We start from the raw sequence: 23,142 nt of genomic DNA on the forward strand, positions 1-23,142 counted from the left end.
ATGCTGCAGATGGCTGTGGAAGCTCTTCTTTAGGACTGCAGAACTACTCTTGAAACAGGCCCATGCACAAAGGCTGCACCTCAGATCTGCACATAGATTTGCCTGAGAGTGAAACTCCCAAATGAGCATTGCCTGCTGAGCACAGACTCCCATTTCAGCCTCTGGCAGGAGCTGAGTGTCCGTCCAGACAGTGCCCTGAGGCTCCTTGGGTGCAAGCCCAGCAGCACCTTTTCCTTTGTCCTCTCCAGAGCCAATGAGAAAACCACAGACTGAGATCTTACACACTCTTGCTACAGGCAATCTCTTGGTCCAGAGTACAGCAAACAAACCCAGCAAGTGTTTCTTTTTAACATTTTCCTGTTGTGAAGAAAATCAGCTGGTGATGTATTCTACCCTTTTCAGTTTGGTACCATCTTTCAGAACAGAAAGTTTTGCCAGAAACTTCTTTTCAGATAGAAGCACCTACTGACTTCTAAAATTCTCTGGTATAGGATGACAGTTTTGATATAAAATTAGAACGGTAGCTAATTGACTATTTCAAAGTAAAGGAGAGATTTGCTAAAGATATCCTCAAAGTAATTTTGGATTCACTGGTCCTCTTTGCCTTCAAATAAAAGCATGCTGTTATAGTAACGTGGCACAGATTTCACAGGAAATGCCTGGGAATCCTGTAATGAAGCCTACTGTATTTGCATATGCAATTAATACTGCATATGGTAGCATTCAGTTTGTTAGTTATCTCTTTAAACAGTGTTCAGTAATCTGCACTTCAAGAATAGAAAGAACTAAGGCATGGGGATATTTCCACATGAGGAGTGATCAAATGGAGTAGAGCTAGTTAAAATGGAGTGAACATATGGCAAAGGAGGCATAAGTAACCAGAGCACAATTTGCCAGTGCCTCTTCCCTCTTTATCATGATTTAACAGAAGCTGCAAACGGAGATGCACTGAAATTCAAAAGCAGGTTATTTAAAAAGGAAACGACCCAGCTAAGCAAACCCATGGCCACTAGGCTTCAGCAGGGCAAGAAAGGGCTGGGGTCTGGGCCAGACCTGAGGACAGTGCTCAGCAGCATCATCTGCCTTCCACATGGCCTGTGGGAGAAGTCAGTGTCATCAGCAGCTCTCAGTGAGCTCCCTGTGTCACCCTGGTTGTGGCTGTTCCCCTCAAAAACACTCGTACCAAGGAAATGCAGCATGCCTTCTTCCTCCATCACCCTGCATAAGGACAAAGGTTTACCATTATGTCTGCTAAAATACATTGTTGGAGTCAACCTGCTTTAGGTTATTAATGGACAATATACTGTGCAGGGTTTGGAAAGTACCTCGCAGATGAGACTATTAATTCACAACTGTTGGGGAGGATTTTATACTTTGTTTTTTTACCCTACTACTTCTCTTCCACTGAGGTTTCCTGCTCCTGCTTCTGCGGCTGTCACTGTAAGAGCCATTAGATCACCAAGGAGAAAAGCATGAGATGACTGCGCTTGTGCATTTCAGAAGAACAGTACAAACAAAACTGGCTTGCAGCCAGGGCTGAGTGGCCTGCAGTTTGCATGCAGTTTTTCCAAGTGCTCTGAAGAAGGTCGTCTGGCCTGCTGTTATGAGAGCTGTAAAGAGGGGAATAATTTGATTGCTCAATTGTATTTGGTTTCTGAAATCAACAGGAAGAGTACCTGAAAGATGAACATCTGAAATCTGGACTGTAGGAGAAGGTATTAGCTGGGAAGAAAAAAGAAATCTTGGTTCCTATCACAGCAGAGAATTTAATAATGCAGGCTGCCAAATCAGGAAGATAATGGGAATGGTGCTTTTTTTTGGTGTGTGTGAGCATGTGACCTTGAGCAACAAAGACAGCAGCCTCTAGGAAGTGGTAACAGATATGCCAATGTATGATATTGCCAACAAGGTTATTGAATTCAGTAATTTTTTCACATAGCATGTGGGAAAAAAACAACCAGAAAATGATTCATCCAGACTCAATTCTAACCAAAAGCATGGAAATTAATAAAATCAAGGACAAGGGACTAGATTTTTTGAGTAGGGAGAAAGAGATTAAGGGATACTTAGGTAAGCCAAAGGTTTAGCAGTGGGTTATACCTGAGATCCAGCCTTGGCTGAGGAAATCTCAGGGCTGTTGGCAGTTATTGGTGACACAATGTTGAAGAACTAGGATGAGATGCAGAAGACTGAAATAAGAAACACTGCCTGTCTTTACAAGAGGAGAAGAATGTGGAGATGGAGAATTAGGTATCTATCAGCTTAGCTGCACTTCCTAGAAACAAATGAAACCAAACAATTGGTAAGCAGAGAGGAAATAACAAGAAAATGAGTGTCTGACTGATTGGATCTGTTCAGAGAAAATGGTATAAAAACCAATCTAGTTTCCTTCAACAGTCAGTCAATAGATTTTGTGTCACATCTTGATTTCTCTAAAGCTTTTCACAGTATTTCATCTCACTTTCTTGTATACAAGCAGAAAAAACAGAGTCTGGATGAAAATACGAGGCAGTGGATGCAGAACTACTTGAAAACCGACTCAAAGTAGTGTCAAAGGTTCAGTCTCAAAATAGAAGATACAAAAACACCTGAGCCTCACAGGGAGCTGTCCTAGGGCTGGCATCACTCATTATGAATGGCAGATGAATTAGAGTACTTAATAGACTGGCAAGTAATACCAAGCTGGAAAAGGGGAGGAAATAAGTTGAAGATCCAAGATAGATTTGAAAAAATATCTTAAAAATCAAAGTCTGAAAACAAACCAGCTGAGGTTTCTATTCAATAAGAACAAATGCAGAAGTCTATACCTATGTTGGAATAATCATCTGCACAAATGAAGGGCAGAAAAGAACTTTGCTGATATTGGAGCTTCATTAAAAAAATCAGGAGCTAAAAAGGATCAAACCCCATATTTTACAAAACACAGGCCAATGCTCCTCTAGAAGTACAAGCACAGAGATAACTTAATAACTTACAAGACAAATGAAATAGCCTTTCTACTCCTATCCACACTATCAAGGCCTCAGCTGGAGTACAAGATCCAAATTTGGGTCATGCACACCCAGAAAGATATAAGCCAATTAAATAAAGTCCAGAGCAGTGAGAATGATCAATAGCCTAATAAATAAGACCTAAACAAATTGAGGTTGCTCAGGAGAGGAGAGACCAAAAAGAGATGAGAAATACACAAAAGACCGATGCAGAGGAAGAGGTTAATCTATTCTACATGTCCTCAGTGCATGAGAGAAGTAACAAGCTTCAGGTTTAGCAAGGAAGAATCAATTTGGTATGAGAAAAAAGCTTTCCACTGGAGAAGGCAACAAAGCACTAAAATAAATTGCCTAGAGAGACTGTGGAGCCTTTGTGTTGGGAGGGTTTTATGAAGGAGTCAGAAAAGTGCTGCCAGAAGCCACCTTGGGGCAGACATATGGATCCAGTCGGGTCCACAGGAGTCTGTGCCATCGCAAGGCTTCTGCTGCCTCAAGCCCACATTGCAGCTTGCCAGCTCAATTTCATACAAACCATGGGAAAACAATTGAAAGAAAACAGATATTCTGCATTTGGTTTGGAAACTACCTAAAAAGGCTATTTTCCCCACTCCTGCTGAAGCCCTTCAACAGCTTAATACTTTGTATATCTCTAATGCCCTAAGTGGTACAGCTCTGTCCATACCTGTGGATATCAAATTATATTGGGAGATGTGATAGGTTAAATTCCCAGTAAGAACATGCAAGGTCACACAGAATGGCAGTGACAGAGCAAATAATGCTGTTTCCTCTGGCTCAGGCACTCTTGCTGTTGCCAGCTGCTCACCCTTCCCTCAACTATTTTAATATGAATGTACAACATTCATTAACCTTTCTCACCAGAGCAGAAAGCTAAAATCCAACTCCACTTTACTGAGCTGCTCAGAAAGTTATTGTCATCTTCTTCCCATACATAAATTTAGACGCAATTTAATTTTCTGGATAGTAAATTGTTAATTATCAGAGTTCAGGCAATATCACTAGGTGTTACAGAATAGAAGCTCTCTATCAGCTAGTTGCCATGGTCTGAGACACATCCACCCTGATCCATACTCTGCTAGAATTAGCACTCATTTTATATTACAGGAAATTAAAAACCCCAACCCAGTAGTTATTTGCAGCTCTCTGGACCCACTTCCCACATGATAACACAAAATCACTCTTAGAAATGAATTGAACTCTATCTGTGTTCCTGCTGGTGCACGCTGGGTCACACTCCTGGGTCACATTCGAAGGTGATTTACTTCTGGTGCAGCATTGTCTGGGTCCTGCTCCCTGAAAGTGTCATTTATTAACAACCACCCTGCCAGTGCACAGACCCAGATTTCAATGCAGTTGTAGATTTTTCCTACTTCCCTGGTTTTAGGTACTTCACTAGGTTTTACTACAGAGAGTCCTGCAGAGAGCTTTGGGAGAGTAAATGCTTTACTGGGTACGTGGTGGCTTGTGATTAGGAAGAGCTAGACTTGCAATCAACATTATCCTTTCTCAGGTCCCTTTAGCTCTGCTCCTAGCTAAATCTGATGTTGGCCAGCACAGGCCCTGGGTACTGACTTCGTGCTTATCTGTTTCTCCTCACCTCCCTTTTCTGTTACCATTGTCTGTGTCCTGGTTTATGGTGGAGGGTGGCTGTTGCATTGCTTCACTTCACTGAGAGATTGCTTTATCATTTGCATGCGTGTGTATTTGCGTAATGGCATGCTGTGGAGTTCAAAGCTGTTTTCTCACTTTCAAAGTAGTCCTTGTGTGTACGTTGTCCTAAGTCTGATGTGCACCAGGCTTGTATTTTTGTTCTTGATTGAGTACTGCTGCACTATATTCTTTTTAGAACTCCAGCTATTCTGGGAGAGGTGTATAATTTAATATGCTCAATAGATTTCTTGTCAGGCATTCATGTACAACTTCCTTCATCTTGCACTCAGATGTTTGATGTTCCACTGTAATTGGAGTTGCTGCATTTGTGTTTACTTTTCTGACCTATGGTAAATGCTGCTTTTTTAGCCAAGGACTATTCAAGTGTTTGCTGCTGCCTATAGTAACCTACCATGGAGGTTTTCTGAAACTTCCAATGCCAGTTTTCAGGCAATTTGGAATTATTTTTACATAGAGTATTAATATTCAAATTAATATAGGCTGAACACTTCATTAAGCAAAAGCTCTTCTGAACAACACTAGCTGTGGACATGTAATGTAACATTAATAGGCTGCTCTGTGGTTAGATTCACAGAAATTCAGCATATTTGCAGTGGGCTAGTCCCAAGTCTCCCATCAGACACCAGGAAGAAAAACTTCCCTTGGAGGAACTGCTCTAAAACCCATTCACCAGAAAAATTGGCCTCCCGACTTGAAAGCAAAAGGAGAAATTTGAAGATTCATTGCAGGTGACACCTCCAAACCTTCTGAGGGTCTGAGAAAATATTCCAAGGAACTTAGAGCCATGAAGCTGACGTGGGACTGTGGAAAAACAAAAGCTGTGAAGATGAGAGCTGTACAGCATCTGGAGCATAGTCACACCATCTCTGCCTGTGAAACCGAAATCAAGATAAACAGTCTCCTTTGCAAGCATGATGAGACCTGCTAAGGACAAGTGGAAGACTGTTACTATTGGGATGAAGGGGCTGCCATCCCATAACTAAACAAGCAGGCCCACTACTTTGGTCAGCTTTATTAGTATATTACCTAGTTGTTTATTTTGGAACCAGCTTCCTTTCCAGTTGAATACAGGTTGAATAGGAACTGCAGAACTGTGGTGATGAAGGTGGGTAAGGAGAGAGGGGAGGAGGAATGATGGCAAGTCAGAGCTTGAGGAAATCATTCACAGGGCACACTTTAATTTGTCTTTGCACTAGCAGTCCTCAAATTTCTCCTACAAATCCCATCACAAATGGTCTCTTTCATCTTCTTGACAATATGAGCATGTATCTGGCATTGTCATTTGTGCTCAGTATTCAATGGCAGCTGCTTTAAACCTTTCCTTTTGTATTTTAAAAGCCCAGCTGGGAGTTGCAAGCAGCTGAGCTCAAAAAGATGCTTTTAAAAATAAGAAACAAAAGTGCAAATAGCTGCAGGGAACACTACTGAAACCTTCAAAAGGTGAAGAATATCATAAATAAATGCTCCAGCATAGCCTGCTTCACACTGCTTGTTCATATGGGATGCAAACCTGCCAGAAGTGGCTGCCCTCTGTATTGCAGCCCTGGCTAGCTTGTTCTCAGAAGTGCTCACCACAGGTTTATCCTGAATGCCTTTGCAAGGAGTAAGTGGTGGTAGGCACTTGGTCCTTACAGTATTCCCCACTATTCATCAAACTCTCTGGTTGAAGTATAGAATCTTCAAGTTTTATAAACATGAAGAGAAAAAGCAAGGAAAACAAGCGTCCAGCAGTAGGTAAAGGACAGTGGATGGTGAGCTGATAGCCAGCAACAGCCAATGCTCCTCCTGACAAGGAGAAACAAGCTAGCACACAATCCTCCTAGGAAATAAACTTAGGTCAACAGGAAACGAGTGACGTGTTCATGTTATAGGGAAAGTAAAACAGAGAAAGCAATGACTGGAGATATTCTTACTTACACAGGGGAAATATCATCATAGGATGTGGTAAAGGATGCAGGTAGGTGGTAGCACAGGCAACAGATTCAGATTTCCCAAGATCCAGTACTGTGTAATGATTTTCTTTTATCTTTTTAAGTTTTCAAATTACATTAGACTGGTAGAGCAGCTCACTTGCTGCCCTAAACCAGATGCCTTTCAAGTTGTAATGTACCTCCCCTTGCCAAAAGAAAGCCCCAGGATGCATCCAGCAGCCTTGTGCATCAACCTGCCTTGTGCAAGAACATCATTCCCACACAGAGAGATCCTTGAAGACTATCCATGGAAAGCAGAAGGAGCAGAAGGTGCTTAACTTCTGAATCCCCACGTGTCCATTCCCAAGGATGTATTTAACCTCCTGAGATGCACAGAAGTGCTTTTTCTTCAGGCTATTTCACTCCTATGGGCTCCTTTTCTCCCCTCTTTCTTATTTTTTTCTGGTGTGGGAAGATAAACTTCTGAAGTGAGATCTTTGAGGCTCTCCTCCTGTTTTCATTTCTGGGCTGCCTCTTCACCCCATGCTTTTTGGTTCATGCAAGGCAATGGTCCTCTACCCTCAAAGGATGACTCCCATTCTCCTACAGTGTATAATACTGTGACATCTGATAGGACTGCAGTGTATCACCTCTGAGGCAGAAGAAAACAATTTACCTGCATTTTCACTGAAAGACATTAATTATGTGTATATTCACCAAGGCACTACAAATTAGTGGCTGAATGTGAGAAAAGGTGAGCTCAAAGCACTGCAAAATATGCTACAGAAAACACAGTATTTTGAAGTATGTGATGAATGAAGACAGATGCATCACCATTTTATGAAGTACCTCTTCTTTATCCCCCTCTTAAAATCTGCATATTGGACAGTAAAATGTCCGTAAGAAAGAACTGGGGAGAAAAATCCAGCTTTCTGAAGAAGTCAGAATTAGGTCATCTCAACATTGTTGGGATGTTTATTGAATTCATATTTTTCTGCCTCATCAAATGACACAGGAGAATAAATTCTTTAAGAATAGTAACAATTCAGAGGTCAGGACAAAAGGTAAAAAAAAAAAAGGGACAATTTCAGCAACTGGTAAAATCCTTTGAATCCAGAACTGAACTATGAAGCAATTTTAAGCACAGAAGTATCGTTAGGACAAAAATGGGTCAGGTGTTTAATGGAAAAGCACAGACTAAAGCAAAAAGTTTTTTCCACCTCACAGTAGAGAAAACTTGGATTAACTAACAAGCCTAAAGCTAGAGGTTTTTGAGATATAAAAATAAAGCTGACATTCTGTCAATATGAACTTGGTATTATAGTTAGTAAGTAGAATCCTGTGACCGTCCCAGAGACCCAGGGGAGCTGTTGGAATTCTGGGACCACAGAAGCTCCCTTATCTTTAAGAAAGATCTGAATTGACAAAGCTGGAAATATAGACTATTCACAATATCAAGCATCCAATTTCCACCTGCTTTGTCCTATGATAAGAGTGATATATATGTCTCCTTGGTACTGGAGGCACAATGCTGAAATGGAGCTGTGCACCATTACTGACATGATAGGAGCAACTCCACCAACACAACAGCTCACAATGACACTCAGAGCTCACCCTTTCTTGCACTGATACAGTTTCCCCTGGGGACACAGGTGAAATTTTCTCCTGCCAGAGAAAATAAATCTCATGTTTCTTCAGAGATTGATTAGAATAATCAGACCTATTATTACTGTAATAACAAAACCTATGCTGTTCCAGTTGTGCATTCAAGTTTTCCCAGTTCCTCTTGAGCTTTAAATTGTTCCTCTAGAGCGTCCCAGGGCACTGTCTCCAAGGATACCCACTCCTATGCTCAGTAGCATCAGGTATTGACACATATTTGTAAATACAAATATTTTAATCTAGCTGGGGCAAGAGTAAGCCTCACAGGTGAGCTGTGTCCACAGGTGTCCATGGCACTCAGCCTGTCTGCACTGACTGTGTATCAGCTGCATCTCAACAGCACTAATTCACTCTTTACCCTCTAACTCAAGGACTTCCTTGGTCTCTGGGGCAGAAGTAGCTCATACAACTGGATCATGATGTGTGTTCCTCTTTGAAAGGCTTTTTAATGGTTACTATTATTTTTAACTCCTTTGTTGGATGTTTAGGTAAAGAAGCTGCCAGGTATGTACTTGAAGGGACAGGGTACCAATCACTCAGTCACAGGAGACTAACGTAGCAGCCAAAGAGGTTGTACATGCTTCTGACATCTCAGACATGATGGAGCAGTGCTTCAGCACAGCTAAGGGAATATTTTACAGTTTTTCCCATGTTGAAACTTGTCTAAATCTTCTCATAGCCTAAATTTTAGTGAATGTAGGAAATAGATCATTATTAATGTGAACGCATCCACATCTCTCACTGAAAACACTGAAGAAATGGAAGTGAGAAAGATTCAGGCAATATCTATTTTCTTTACAAGAGTTCTAACCCAAGTCATGATACAAGTGAATTTGTGGTTGCACAAGCAGATTTAACCCCCTGTAAAACAGGGCATTTCACCAGCCTACAGCAAAGCAATTCCTCATCCCCACCTAGTGACAAAGGTGAAAAAACTGTTCAGCTCTCATTAAAAGCCAAATGTAGGCTCCACTGAGTATGGTGGCTATTCACACACAGTGGCCACTGCCCACCACCTGCAACTAAACCTACTTCAAGCTGAGCTGAAATAAATGATTCAAACTGTTATATTATCTCATGAGGTGACACTATAGAGTGGTCATACCTGTATAAAATATCTGGATCTTATATATTTGAAATATTATTTTAAAGGCTAGTAAGTGAATCATACATTGTGCAAAAGCTGCCTCCACCTTTGAGCAAATAGCTTTGCTTAGAAAACTCAACTGAACAACTGGATTTTATATGCAGCTTCCTTTTATATAGACATAGATAATTCTCCTGATAAAAATATGGGCTGAACAACACTAGAAATGAGGGCAGCCATTCTTAAATCAAAGTGAAAAGAAAGCTGTGTGCACACTATGTTTAGAAGTTGTGCAAATATCCTCACAAAAACCAGGGCCATAATACAATATTTCCAGTTTCAGGAGTAAACCTATATGACAATTCTGCATTAGTTTTACAACAATTTTGAGTGATTGTGTATTTCTCTGCTTTTACACAATCTGCTGGATGGGATTAACTTCTGTCCCAACCTCTCTATCTAACAAGAGGAAAGATGATGATCCAGAGCACCACCAGCATGAGGCTGTTCTGAACCTCTTCACTGGACTGAAATCCTCAGCATGGAATAAGTTGATGTGAAAATGGAGAGGCCTTGGAATTCTGTTTAAAAATGAGCCTGGATGAATGGGAGAAAAAAGACCCCATGGCAGAGGGCCTTCAGGCTGAATGTCACAGCCCAGCTGTTGCTGGAAACTGCTTGGGCTGAGGTGGACAAGGAGTAATCTGGTTGTTTAACAAGAGGCATTGGTCCCAGCCCAGTACCTGCATTAACCAGTAACTCTCACTGACATGCTCTGCAGATGGGGACATCATTTCTGAGAGAATCTACTATTTACAATTTCCCTTAGTGGAGGTGATTCTTTTAAGGAACTAAATACAACCTTTCCAACTGAAGGAGCCAAAGGAAGAAACAACAGTGCTGCTGCCTGGTGCATTCGGACCTTCCCCAGAGAACCTCAACCCAGCTGCAGCCTGTGCCTGCTGTGGGTCTCAGCCTCACTCTGCAATTTATGCTAGTACAAGTAAGGAGAATGACCACAACATGAGACTCACCACACAAACAGATTTCCAGGATAAAGTAAGGTGTTTTAGTGTTTTGAGAGGAAAGCAGCAAGAGCTCTCAGTACTGATTAAAATGCCTTCTTGCTGTTTGTGCTGCCAAGATCCATTTGGGTTTGTCTCATTATCACATTTGGCCTTCAGGTACCACTTACCCTTTGGCCTCCCCTGATACAGGTTAGCCTCACTTATATCTTTCCTCCCTCCACACTCTGGGCTGCCTGACGAGATGTCAGGCACTCTTAGGTGATGTGTAAGATGCAGACCTTATCTCTCCCAAAAAGTCAATTCCATTCCTATCAGAGTTATCAGATCCTCTAACCCCCCATGCTGATGTCCTCTATCTAGGATGTTTGGTAAACTGAAAGAGCAGCTCATATAAACACAGTTGCCTGCCAGACTAAAAATAACCTTTTTGCTTGATATGGAGGAAGACAAGGAATGACATCAGTGTGCTAATGAGAGAAATCAATTACACTCAGCCACTGTGATACAAGGCAACGCTGAAAAATGCATTTAGAAGATAGAATTCTTATAATGTTTTTAGCAGGTCTCTTATGTAGTAGAAGGAGTCTGGGAAAGATTTAATTCTTGTCCATCGTGCTCTGTCTGCAGTGTATGCTCCTCCCCACCTGAGAGAAGAGGCATATTCTTCTGCCCTAATCTGCTTTGCTGTCTTTTTCCTCCTGACAGTTTATTAGGAGTTACATACTAAGACAGAACCTTAGTTTGTTACTTTTTACATCAGAAGTGTGTGTGCCTGAGGAGTACACTGAATATGAGAGAAGGTTGCAGCTGTATATTTACCTGCAAAGCATCAGGCATTTTCAGTGGAAAGATTTATCAAGTCTAGCTGATAAGCAGAGATGTAAAATATCCAGCTGTTCTTACAAACCAAGAGCAATTTAAGATTAGTGGAAAGAAGTTATGATCCTGATACTGCTTTACACCCACCAAGTCTCCTGTGACAATCTCTCACCCAACTTCTAAGGCATGAATTAGATGATCACTGTGATGAGTCTGTCAGTGGTGGCAGAGCAAAGGCAGAAGTTTATTATGTGCACAGCAGAGCATATCAACACAAAGTTAGCAGATTCTTGGGGTTTAAAATCTACTGATTTAGTACCTTTCCATTTTAAAGTTCCAAATATTTTATGGTCAAATAGGGAGGAAACTGAATCTGGCCATTATTTTTAACTCCATTTTAAATGTGCATAAATTGAAAAAGACATTCTGTGTGTCCAAGTATCATCTTGGAGAAGCAAGAGGAAAACCTCTGACACTCCTGTTGTAGTAGGCGTCCAGAAGATCTCGGGTACAGAAGAGGTGGGCACAGGGTGGAGGGAGAGGAGGTGCTGGTCCTAGCAGATAAAAGCACATGGTGTAAACAAGGGGTTGGAATAAAGTATCATCCATGCTGAGTGTGTAGTGATCCTTGTCCCCTCAGTGGGGTGGGCTGAGAGATCTGTGCAGGCTGCATACACATACATAGAGTTGTCTTTTTTTTACTGTGGATTATGCTATTTTGGCTCAGTCTACCCACAGCCAGACCTGTACACTCAAGGACAGCTCTATCAGCTCATTTAGGGCTGTTACTGAACATGATGTGTTCACATGAACATCTAGTGATGAGCAGGTGCTACAAAAACCATTCTCCTCTGTACTTGAATACAAATGGAGCAGATGGAATATAGTATGAGAGCATTGCTTTGAGGAAAATTTGTGTATTGTTTCAAAACCAGGTTTGGGTAAACGCAAAACCTGCAGGAATACTCCGATAACCTCCCCTCTGCTCAGTTAATGACAAGTGGCTTGGGATAATATTTTTGCAAAGCAGTTTATAAGTTTGAATGCACTACATGATGTTTAAACAGAGGCACTTTCTCAGTAGCACAAAGTCTTCACTTACCTGTCCAGACATCTACACATGTTAAAGTAAAAGCAAAAAGCCAGCCAGAGCTGAGGACTCAGACTCCAGAACTAGCATCCACCTTTAGTGATGGTGGCCTTCAGAAGAGCAGATTCATTGATAATAAATTATTGATATAATCATATGAATATTATTCACATTCATTGATGAAGCATATTCATTGATAATGATTCTCTGGAAAGGTTCACAGTTTCAAGAAGTTTAGTCTGTTTCTGCCCATGGTAACTGTGGTCCTTTTCCTCCATTTAAAAATGCACAGATTTCATATTTTGTCTTTGCCAAAGTCACTTTGAAAGTTGTTGTATCAATAGTACTAATAAGTTTAAGTAATAATTACATTGGTTTCAACCTGTAGATAGCATGTTAGCAGTGTACTTTTGTGAGCTGTTCAGTGTAAACAAAGCCCACAACTGTTGCAGGAAGTCAAAACTTCAGCAATGAGTTATCTAGGCCAGATGCATCTTTCAGTTATTTTGGCTGTTTAGCAGCACTCTATGAGCTGTGCTTGAGATTTAGCACATTTTTCCACTCCTGTATATTTCCAATACCTGTTTTCTCTTTGCATAATGAAGTGTAGCCATGGAAATTTGCTTTCTTGCTAGGATAACCCACACTTACGGAATTATTACTGTACTGATAGTGTAGCTCCCTAAGTAGCACCATACTCTGTAAATCCTATGGGATCAAGCAGGGCTATTAAGATTAATAGAAGTTAATAGCAGTTAATTTTTTTCCCCACTAGAATATCAAGTATAATTTCTCTGTATAAAAACAGCATGTAAGTATTAAGAATGAGCCTATTATAAAAAGCGATCAGTGGTCTCTGCTGGAAAATGATGAGTGACAACCTCATTCAAGTAATCTTGCCATTAAAGCAAAGTAATCAGCAGCTTTCATGAGGACAAGAGCTTCACTAAAGCATGTGTATGCTGTATGTTCTTACATGATGATGGACATTGCAGAAGTAACTGCAATGAAGTCATAATTGTGAACACACTCAAACTGCACAGACTGAATATGTCAACTTCGCCTGAAGTTCTAACATCTTAATGTAAAGTTTCTCCTTTTTCAGCATAATTCACAAAGTAACTCCAATCTCCTACTCAAGAGCTTAAATTACACTTGATCAGAAAACAACTAGACATCATTATGATTTGCACTGCATTATTCAAATATCCCAAATCTTCCCTGTCCTAATTAGCCAAGGTACCAAATTACATGAGTAAAGCTAACGGGTATGTCAGGAGACTGAGCACCAAGATGCCGTGGCTACTCACACCCAAGAAGTACTCTCTCCTAGAGCTTCCTTCTTCTTCTTTTTGTTTTTAAAACAAGTTGCTAAATGCATTCAGATAGGCAAAAAGAAAGGATTAAAAAAATGCAGGTGCTCAGATGGACCGGTTCATAATGGACTTTGCTAAAGCTGGAGAAAGAACATTAACACTTTTCTATGATGGGTGCACACAGACTTCTGAAAGCTCACAAAAGCCAGAGTAAATGCAGCTTTCTGTTGGCACTTTGTCTTGCTTGCAGAACTTAAATATTTCAACAGACTTTGGAAATCTAGAGCTGGTGCATAAAACAAATGCTAAACAATCTGTATTACTGCCTTAACTTCAAAATGCTGTGCAAAAATGATCACCAGCACCTCTTAATTAATCCAAACATGTGAGAGGTTAGAAAAAATACTCAAAGCAGCAGCAGGTAGGAGAAATAGGTCCATGCATGAGAACTAAAATAAAACAAACCACCAATGAACCACAAGTTCTGTAACTTTTTTCCTCCAGTAAACTAGTTGCTATCAGTCTCGAAGGTTCTTTGAACCTTGTACTAAATGTTGTCATGTAATTAATATGAGGCCAGCGCTCTTGCCTTTTCCAGGTTGTCATAAGCTCTGAAGCAGAAAGGAGTAACAGTTCGGTATCTGTGGGTAGCTGAAGGTTATTTTAATACCTGTGTGCTTCCACCTTATCATGAAAAATGACCCTCAAGTTTCTATAAAAAGCAGCTGTTCAATGTATATCATCTCCAGGAACATTTGGGGACACTTTAAATCTGCGCTTCTTATTAAACAATGAGGCTATCTGTACAGATATGTTTTGATTTATAGAGCTCGCTGACTAAAATTCATCCCTTTCTGCCTCTATTTAATATTTCAGTGTTTCTACAGGAATTACATTGTTTAGAAAACCAGAGAAGTACAAGAATTAAAGTATCTTTAGCAGCCAGCTCCCTCAAACTATTTGCTACAAAGCATATTTACATTTCAATCGGTAATGTTTTCCTAAAACATACATGAGACTAGAGAGTAAGAACAGGCAGATCTGTTAAAGGGAAATATTTTGAAAGGGGGCTAAACTGATTACAATGGAAACATTCATCCAAATAAGCTCAGTAAGGTTTTTGTATATTCTGTTACTAATAGCCCATAGCTAAAATTAAGCCACAACATTCCCAGCAATTAGAACATATTGAGAAGTTACAATGATAAACTCACTAAAATGTAAACCCTCCTTTCATTCAGAGCTTCAGGATGCAAGCTGCAGTTTACTAAAGCACACAAATCTGAAATGAAGTTCTTGGAACAACCTTAAACACAGACAAAGGATGGTTTAAGATTATGTCACATTTCTTGTCAGAGCTGCAATGAGAGCTACAATACTATATTGACATTTAAATACATTTAATTTGTCTAAAGGCAGCATTTAAAGTTATTTCAGGTACCATTCAGCTTCTCTGATACTCAAAACACTGCACATGCACGTACAGATTAAAGTATAATGCTCTGCAGCAAATGGCTTTCAGAATAAAATATTTTGTATTTCTTAACATCCTACCTTCATAGTTGCCTTCTAGGAGACCCAGATGCTCCAGTGCCTTCACAAATCCAACAATTATCACCAGTACAACAATCATTTCAAGTCCCTCCAAGTTCATCTTGAAAAATTATTCATGTGAAAGCATCTTTTCTTAGGGAGCGTCCTGACTTCAGAGTTAGACTTTAATTAAAAAGCCCTCCTAGTCCGAGACATGCCACACAACCAGATAAATACAATGCTAAAGAAGCCTAGTGTATTCCCACCATAAAACATTTCCATTGACAGCAAGATGAACACAGGAATGTAAGGAAGTCAAATCTTACCATGTCTGCATCACTTGCCTGCATGGATACAGATGTTTCAGTCTCTAAGGCAACAGAATATACAGTAACCACTTTGTTTAGCGTTTCCTCTCTGTCACAGCCAAAATTCACCCAAACTGTCTGATATCTAGTAAAATTTGATGCTGTTTTTTCACCCTGAATTATAATTTTACAGACATCTCACAGTTTAACAACACAGAGAAAAAAGTCCAAACACATTCTTTTGCTTGATCCTGAAGTAAACTTCAGAAAACTCAAAGCAAATGAATTTCATTTAGAAAATGAGCAATTGCTGTATTTGCCTATCGAGTGAAGGACAATTACAGAAGGCTAGCTACATGCTTGGGTAGTTTGGTTTCCCACACTGCACACCTTGCACATCAAATACAGGAAGATAGTAAAATAATAAATATGATCAGAAGAGACTTGTTAGAGGGAAATCAGTGTTAAAGTTTGAGGCATATGTGAAACAAAAGCCTTTCCTCTTGCTGCTCAGCCCTGGGGACTCTGTGCAGATGGTGAAAAACTGCCCTTGCTGTAGGTCAGCTGCTGTTCCCATGGCCGTTCCAGAGGAGGAAATGCAAAAGATGGCAGCAAGGACACAGTATGCCTATGGCCAGAATTGTGTGCAACTTGCTGTTCTGCCTCAGGAAGCACTTTTCCAAGCACTCAGAAAAACTGAAATTGTTTCCAAGTCCTTGGACCTGACAGAATTCTCTGAAGGACCTTATTCTCAGCTGAGCACCTGGGCAGCAGATATCAGCAAGCACTTGTCTCTCCTTTCTGCTTACCTTCCCTCAGTTCACCATATTTGCAGCCAGTTTCAGACATGCACAGAATTACAACAAAACCCCAGCCTTTTGAAAACCTGGCCAGTTGTTGTGGTAACTGTTGATTATTTACAATGGCTGCCATTTCTGTGTACAACGTCACCTACCACACTCAGTTTTAACTCATTTTGGGATTATCAGGCTTTGAAAGCAAGATATATATACACAAACATGTAAATAAAAGTCTAAACTTATGTTACTATTGTAATTATTATACTATTACATTCATAGTATTTGAAAGCCTGAAATCTGACTCGATTTCAGTTGTTGGACTTTTTAACCATTTGTGTGTTTCTATCTTTAGCTGCTTTTTTGTGTTATAGTCTCTCAGGATTTCCTTGTCCAGTTGCATGGAGTACGATGTTACGAGGACTTAAGTACCAAGTCCTTATGTATTAGTCCTAGCTTACTCTTCTGCAGTGCAAAATGGACCATGTATACTTTTCATTGTTGAACTTCATTTGAGATTCTAACATCTCCTTACCAGATTTCTCATCGGGCCTCAATACTCCTGAGGGAAGGTTAAGAATTTGCTGAAGTATCAAATCTGATTACCATGGAAATGAAACCACCTTTGGGACAGTCCAGACATAAGGTATTGTAATTGACAACAATAAACAATGGTTTGGTACAGAAAGAAAAAGAAAGAAACACTACCTAATGGAAATAGATCAAGACAGAAGATAAAAGTAAGAAAGTAGCTTAAGCTTAATTTTGGCCAGGTTTTAAACATCTGCTCCTGCTACAAGTGACATGAGCTGAGTGATGCCCATAAGCACTCAAAATCAATTTTATTTCTGTTCAGAAAAGGAGTTTCTCACAGTCCAGTGTACTTGCACCACTGTTCTGGTTTGTTCCTGCTCTCAATTGAGCAACCAACATAACCAATTAACAAATATATGATTTCTGTTTCTTGTCAAGATCTCTTTTGTTGAATATAAAAACGTTCCACAGAAGTAGACCCTTTATTTACAGAAGCTGTGTTTGCAGAGCAGCTCAGCTCCTTGACATGAGGCATCCTCCCTCCCTGCTTGAATTCAAGAGGCAAGATCGAAGTTCTGCTTTAGAAGTGCAGAGCAGAGAGCTGCCCTTGTTCAGTGTCAGAGCTCCTACCAGGGAGGGCCTCTTCACACCCCCAAAAAGAGAAGAGCCTTCTACAGACCCTATCTTCCTCTTGTGACACTTTTGTTATTATTACTTCTCTGTATCCTACTTTGAAAAGTTTCCTCTTGTTTGGTTTTTTTTAAGATAAAAAAAGCAATTTTTAGACCTCAGAGTACTTTCTATCTGTTTTCTGGCAAGCCCAAGCCCCTAGTAATACTCTTTTGGGCAAGACTGAGATAGAAACTGAGACAGAGAAGATGAAAATACTGAAATATACCTCAATCAAAACTTATTTAGCTTTGTCAAGCTGACAGAACAAAGCTGCAGGCTGTGCATTTCCTACTAGTTACCTCCTCATAGAAATGTATCATATTTGTAACAAACTCTCAATAAATGGTTGTTTTTTGAGCCTCGGCAATTCCCTGTGAAGGAAAATACTGCTGTCAACAGAGAAACACAGGAGTATTCTGGGAGGAAAATAGCTAGTTCCTCCTGATTACAGTATCTGATTATCCATTCACCTGTCTATACGCAGAGAACTTGGGTATTGCTTCCTTAACTCACCTCTCTGTTCAAGGAGAAAGCCTGTGTGCTGCAATGCCAGAGGGTAAGTTATACAGCTAGACTTCCAGGTCATAACAATGCACAAGAGGGACACAGAACAGGAAATCAAACTGTGTTTATCACTACAATGTGTACACAGAAACCAGCATTCCTGGACATTTATTATTCACAGACACTAGCCCTAAGTAACTGCTTAATTAGCATCTGCTTTGCAGTTAGTTTTCACAGCATGAGATAAAAATTAAGGTGCATGAAGGCAAGAACAACAAGGAAAAACAAAGAAAGAGAGGAGAAAGGTATGGGTTAAAAAAAAAAAAAGCAAAACTAAAGCCAGTTTTCTCTAGGTAGACTCTGGGAGATGCTCACATACAGTGCTCTGACGTGGCATGAAGCCTGAACCAGTGCAGAACTGGGCATCCAGGTGGGTCTGGCTGGGGCAAGACTGGGGAGCTACACAGATAAATGACTCACACAAGTGTCCTTATCACACTTGTGAGAAACATCACCCTTCTGTTCCCTTCAAAAGCAGAGATCTCTAAGATAACTTACACATGCATCAAACAGCAGGAACTGGGAAAGCAGTCAGGAGAGCACCAAGACAGTGTCTATTTGTTAAATATTCCTGAACAGTTACCCTTAAGGGCACATCTGAGATTTGACCCTTCTGTGTTAGTTTACAGTCCAAATATACTGTTCCCCTCATTTCCATCTGTCATTCCACCCCTGCACAAACCTCTTCTTTTCTCATCTTTTTCTCCAAACCTCAGAAACCAAGACAAGTCCAATGAGGAGAAGATGACCTGATGCTCAGCATCTCAGCAGCACTGAGTAGCAACCGACAGCAAAGCTCCTGAGATTGCCCTGCTCTGATCAGCTGTTCCTCATGGCCTCAGAATTACATCTGCCACTGGCTGAAAACAAGGCAGATCACTGCAGAAAACCACCGCAGCACTCACTGGGAACCAGCCACCCAGGGATGGCAGCAGCACAAGCAGAGCTGCAGACCTTCCTTTTGCTCCCTGGCCTCTTCTCCCCAGCAGGTCACTTCACCCAAGAAATGAAGAAAGGGACAGTGACAATTGCAAAGTGAAACTGTTTTGTAGTCAATATGTTGCACAATTACACGGCTAATTCAGGACAGGGATTCCCAAGCTCGTCCATATGCTTCTGCTCCTCAGTTGTCATATTGTTTCGCTCCTCTAGACAGTAACCAGTCTCTCAGCTGAGTTTCATTGCAGCAGACGGTGACTGATCCATCATTTTATTAATAGTATGATTACAGTATAAATATTTCATTCTGTGGTGTGTGTAGGAGGCCTTATTATGGCTCAGTATCTTTGCATGCACATCTCTTTTAAATACAGCTCTGTTAAACTTATGGTAAATATGTCAGTTCCAGCTCTTTCAGTATTTCCTTTAATGCCTTCAGTGTTTTCTCATATGCTAATGTTAAATTCCAGGCCAATTTATTCAGTGAATACGATTCACATCTAATAATATAATTTATTTGCTAATACAGTCATACCAAAAGATGCAGAGAGAATTTAATGCAGAGGGATATTAAGTCTTTGATACAAAGAGCTGTCATTCTCCTAATTTATGAAACAGTGAGTACTAGTTAGCTGTCCAGGGCAATATTTTCACATTTCAATGTTTTATAGGTAAATTTTACCATTGCTCTCATTTTGAGTTTTTTGGTTTAGTCATATCCCTAATACAGACAGTGCCATCTTATTTTTTTTCAGACTACTAGCCTAGTTTTTAATGCAGACACTATCAAAAATGTTCAGTGATTTAATCCAGGAACAATGCACACTATGAATGTGGAATCACCCTTTTAACACAAGCATCTGCCACCTTTGTTTGCTACTCCATCCCAGAAAAGGCAGTGCAAAACACTTGCAAAGGATGTTTCAGTTTTCCCAGCCCCCAGGGTCTGCTAGCATCTCACACTGGAATTCTTCATTTCTACAGTTCTGATTTCAGAAGCAAGTGGGATTTTTTCAGTTTAAATAAATAACAAAATATTAAATTAAGACACCTCAAGTAGAGATTTAGTTTTCAGATGAATATTGAGGAGAAATCCCAGCTTGCATCACTTAAAAAATGATACTTGGGTTGCGGTTCAATGATACCAGTGATCTCCAAAGTGATTACAAGACATGTAGTTAATCACACAGTAACAGTTAACATCTTTACCTAAACTTCAAGCTACAGGTGAGTCCATTTTTTAAAGAAGCTGTTCAAAAATGACTTAGAAACAGAAGTCCATGGCTCTGTATGCACGCTTGCTGGATGCCTGCAACCACAGCAAGAGATTGCAAAATCAACTGTGAGCAGAACAGCAGCAAAGCAGCACCAAGAGCTGCTTTGGAAGAAGCAGCTGAGAGGCAACAGAAACAACAGCACCTCGTGCTCAGTAACGTACCTCATGAACTGTTTCCAAGGGTATGGGTGTATCATGGATTCACCTTACAGATGGAGAATGGGATGAATGGTGTGGTGAAATGACTATACTAAGGTCACTGAGCCTCTCCTGGCAGAGCCACTGGCAGAAAATGAGGTTCCCAGATCTTTCTTCAGTATTCTCCCAACCATACAAAGTCATTCTGCTCTCATGGATTTAGCAAGGAAGACAGATAACACCTGAACCTCTCACCTTAAACAAAATTAATGTGTGGAGATGACATGAATGCTTTCCTAGGTAAAAACCTGTCATTTCATGTGCAGCATCAAAGTGGGATTAAAACAGCCAGCCAGCACAGGCTTGCACGACTGTCAGGGGTATGTGCTGTTTACAAACAGCACTGCTTATAGAATCTCATTTCCTTCTTGATGCTTTAGTCAAATTGGCTACACCACAGGATTGGGTTTTAGAGAATCCACAGCTCTCTCAACCAAATGACCATGTAGAGTGTTCCAGATACCCAACACAGCAAACATCAGGACTGTGTTTGCTCTAAAAAGACACAGAGAGTGCTAAAGGTATGAGAGGGGGAAAAAAAAAAACCCATATGGTGCATAGCAGAACAGGGGAAAAATAAAGCAAGATTTCAGAATTTTTGTGAAATCTCCGTTTTAAGAATATTTCCTTTGAGCAATAATCATAGCAGAAGCCAAGGCTTAATGGCAGAATCTGCCAGCAGGAAAAGCTTGGAACATCCAGCATCTGAGCAGGCAGTCACCTGTTTGTGACAGGAAAAACTGTGTCGAGTATTTACTGTTCAAAACTCCATTCCTACCACAGACATGGCTCACGTGTGATATTGCTACTCTTACATAAATGTGTGCAAAAATTTCTGACAAGGATCCCCTTCACTGAAAGAACCAGACTAGGAAAACAGGGGAGAAGACATGCAACTCCTTTGGTTTTCTTGGATACACTGTTTCCCCCCCGCTTTTTAAAAAGTGTAACAGTTGCTTTCCCAACTGTCTTGCATGCACAGCAGAAATTCCATAGGGAAGAGGGTCAGAGAAAGTCTGCTCAAACACAAACAGACACTGCTAGATTGAGCCAAACCTGACTCAACAAGCTGTGAATGATACTCAAGGAAGTATTCCTTTATTTACATTTCAGTCTCAAGATATGATTATCACACAGATTTTTCAAGAGGCTTTGTGGAAGAGAAACCCCCTGTCTTAGCAAAACACACAGCATTGTCAAAAACTTCAAGATGTATATTTAATCTAACCTAATTAAGTGAAGTTCTCACCTGCCTGGTCTCATTTTAGAGAATGAAGAGTCTGGTGGTTAAATCCCATGCTTGGCTTAGAGCTGGGACATGTAGCAGGCTGTATGAGCACTGAAGCAGTGCACCTGCTGATGGCTGCAGAGACGGTGTTCTCACCCCAAGCATGGCATCTAGCCAGGACAAGGTGTCTGACCTGCAGCTTTTGCCATTAATTTTTAGGACTTCATGGCAGCATTAGCAGACCAGCTGCCTTCATTTTCTCGACTGTAAAGATAATGAAATATAATGAAAAAAAGTCTTCCAAACAAATTCATGTTCAAAAGGAAAAATAAGAGCTGCATTTGAAGACTGTATTTTGCCATCTCTCCCATCTTAAGTATCAGTGGCCAGTAACAATTGTCCTATCTAAAGGAGCTGTTCATGGCTGTAGTGCTGGGTCTTAGCTCTGCAGAGATATTCGTCTGTCATTCTCATGTCTGTAGCCACTGGGGAGGTGGCAGATCACGATATGAAAACTTCTTCTCCCTCCCAGCCCTGAAGTGAGAAGTAACTCACAAAATATACAAAAATACCCTGAGAATCATCATCTTTATTTTGCTTCCAGACCTACTGCAAGTCCCCAGTGATTTAATTTTATCAGAGAATCCAAAATACCACTTCCTTTTGAAGGAACCAAATCACTGCTCTCTGAAATAACAAGTTTAACCAATATCATATCAGATAACATACAGGAAGAGCTTAGAAAAGGTTATCTATTAATGGAAGCAAACATTTGTTTTGAGGCAGCATTTTGAATGACATATGTCATATTTGAAGGCAGCCTTGTTAGCAGATATATTCTTTTTATCCTAGCCTCAAACACAACATTTAAGAAATGAAGATGCAACATGCTGTTTGACAAATAGACTGCACAGAAGGTTATCTAGCTTGTCTTATGTATGGAAGCACTCATTTATCTTACAGCATTTGCTATTAGATCTTCTTAGTAAAGAAACCATTTCAAAGTTACTCACTGGTGAATTTTGAGTTGCCCACATTCTCTTTACAGAAGTTAGAGCTGTAAATTGACCTATGCAGATGATATTAAAATATGCCTCCTGCAACTGAGCAGGTCACAGAAATCCACAGCTCAGGCTCACCTGCCACATGGTAATTGCACCACCATGTCCCTGGGCAGTTTCCAACTGCCCAAGGCAAGACTCAGCTGGGCAGCTGATCCAGTACAGTGGCAGCAGTGACAAGGTTGCATTCACAAGGGGCTACAGGTGACTTACAGAGATAGATTAAAGAAATAAATATTTATAACTTGGCTCAGGAAAAGGTGTTAACTGTCCATTTATATTTAAAGGGCAGAAATATCAAGGAGGGAGAGGTATTGTGGAGGTTTACAGAGCATAGCTGAAAATAATGGGATGAAGCAGTGCCAAAGGGAAGTGCATGTCTGACCCTGATTTTCAAATACAGGCAAGACTCCCACTTAGACCCACAGAATTTCCCTGCTA

General features: G+C 40.5%; 1 protein-coding gene across 5 annotated transcripts in view; it reads right to left on the minus strand.

Annotated features, from left to right (window-relative positions):
- The window catches only part of KCNIP1 (potassium voltage-gated channel interacting protein 1), a 349,864-nt gene that overhangs the window by 80,424 nt on the left and 246,298 nt on the right, over positions 1–23,142 (minus strand). The window contains exon 3 of one of the 5 annotated variants that reach the window (XM_062002325.1): positions 16,765–16,771. The exons of the other annotated variants lie outside the window; for them this stretch is intronic. Within the exon in view, the coding sequence (XP_061858309.1) occupies positions 16,765–16,771 (7 nt within the window). The remainder of the gene's footprint in view (positions 1–16,764; positions 16,772–23,142) is intronic. 5 annotated transcript variants of the gene reach the window in all.

The sequence above is a fragment of the Colius striatus genome, chromosome 9 (genome assembly GCF_028858725.1).
Source record: "Colius striatus isolate bColStr4 chromosome 9, bColStr4.1.hap1, whole genome shotgun sequence".
Lineage (NCBI taxonomy): Eukaryota > Metazoa > Chordata > Aves > Coliiformes > Coliidae > Colius > Colius striatus.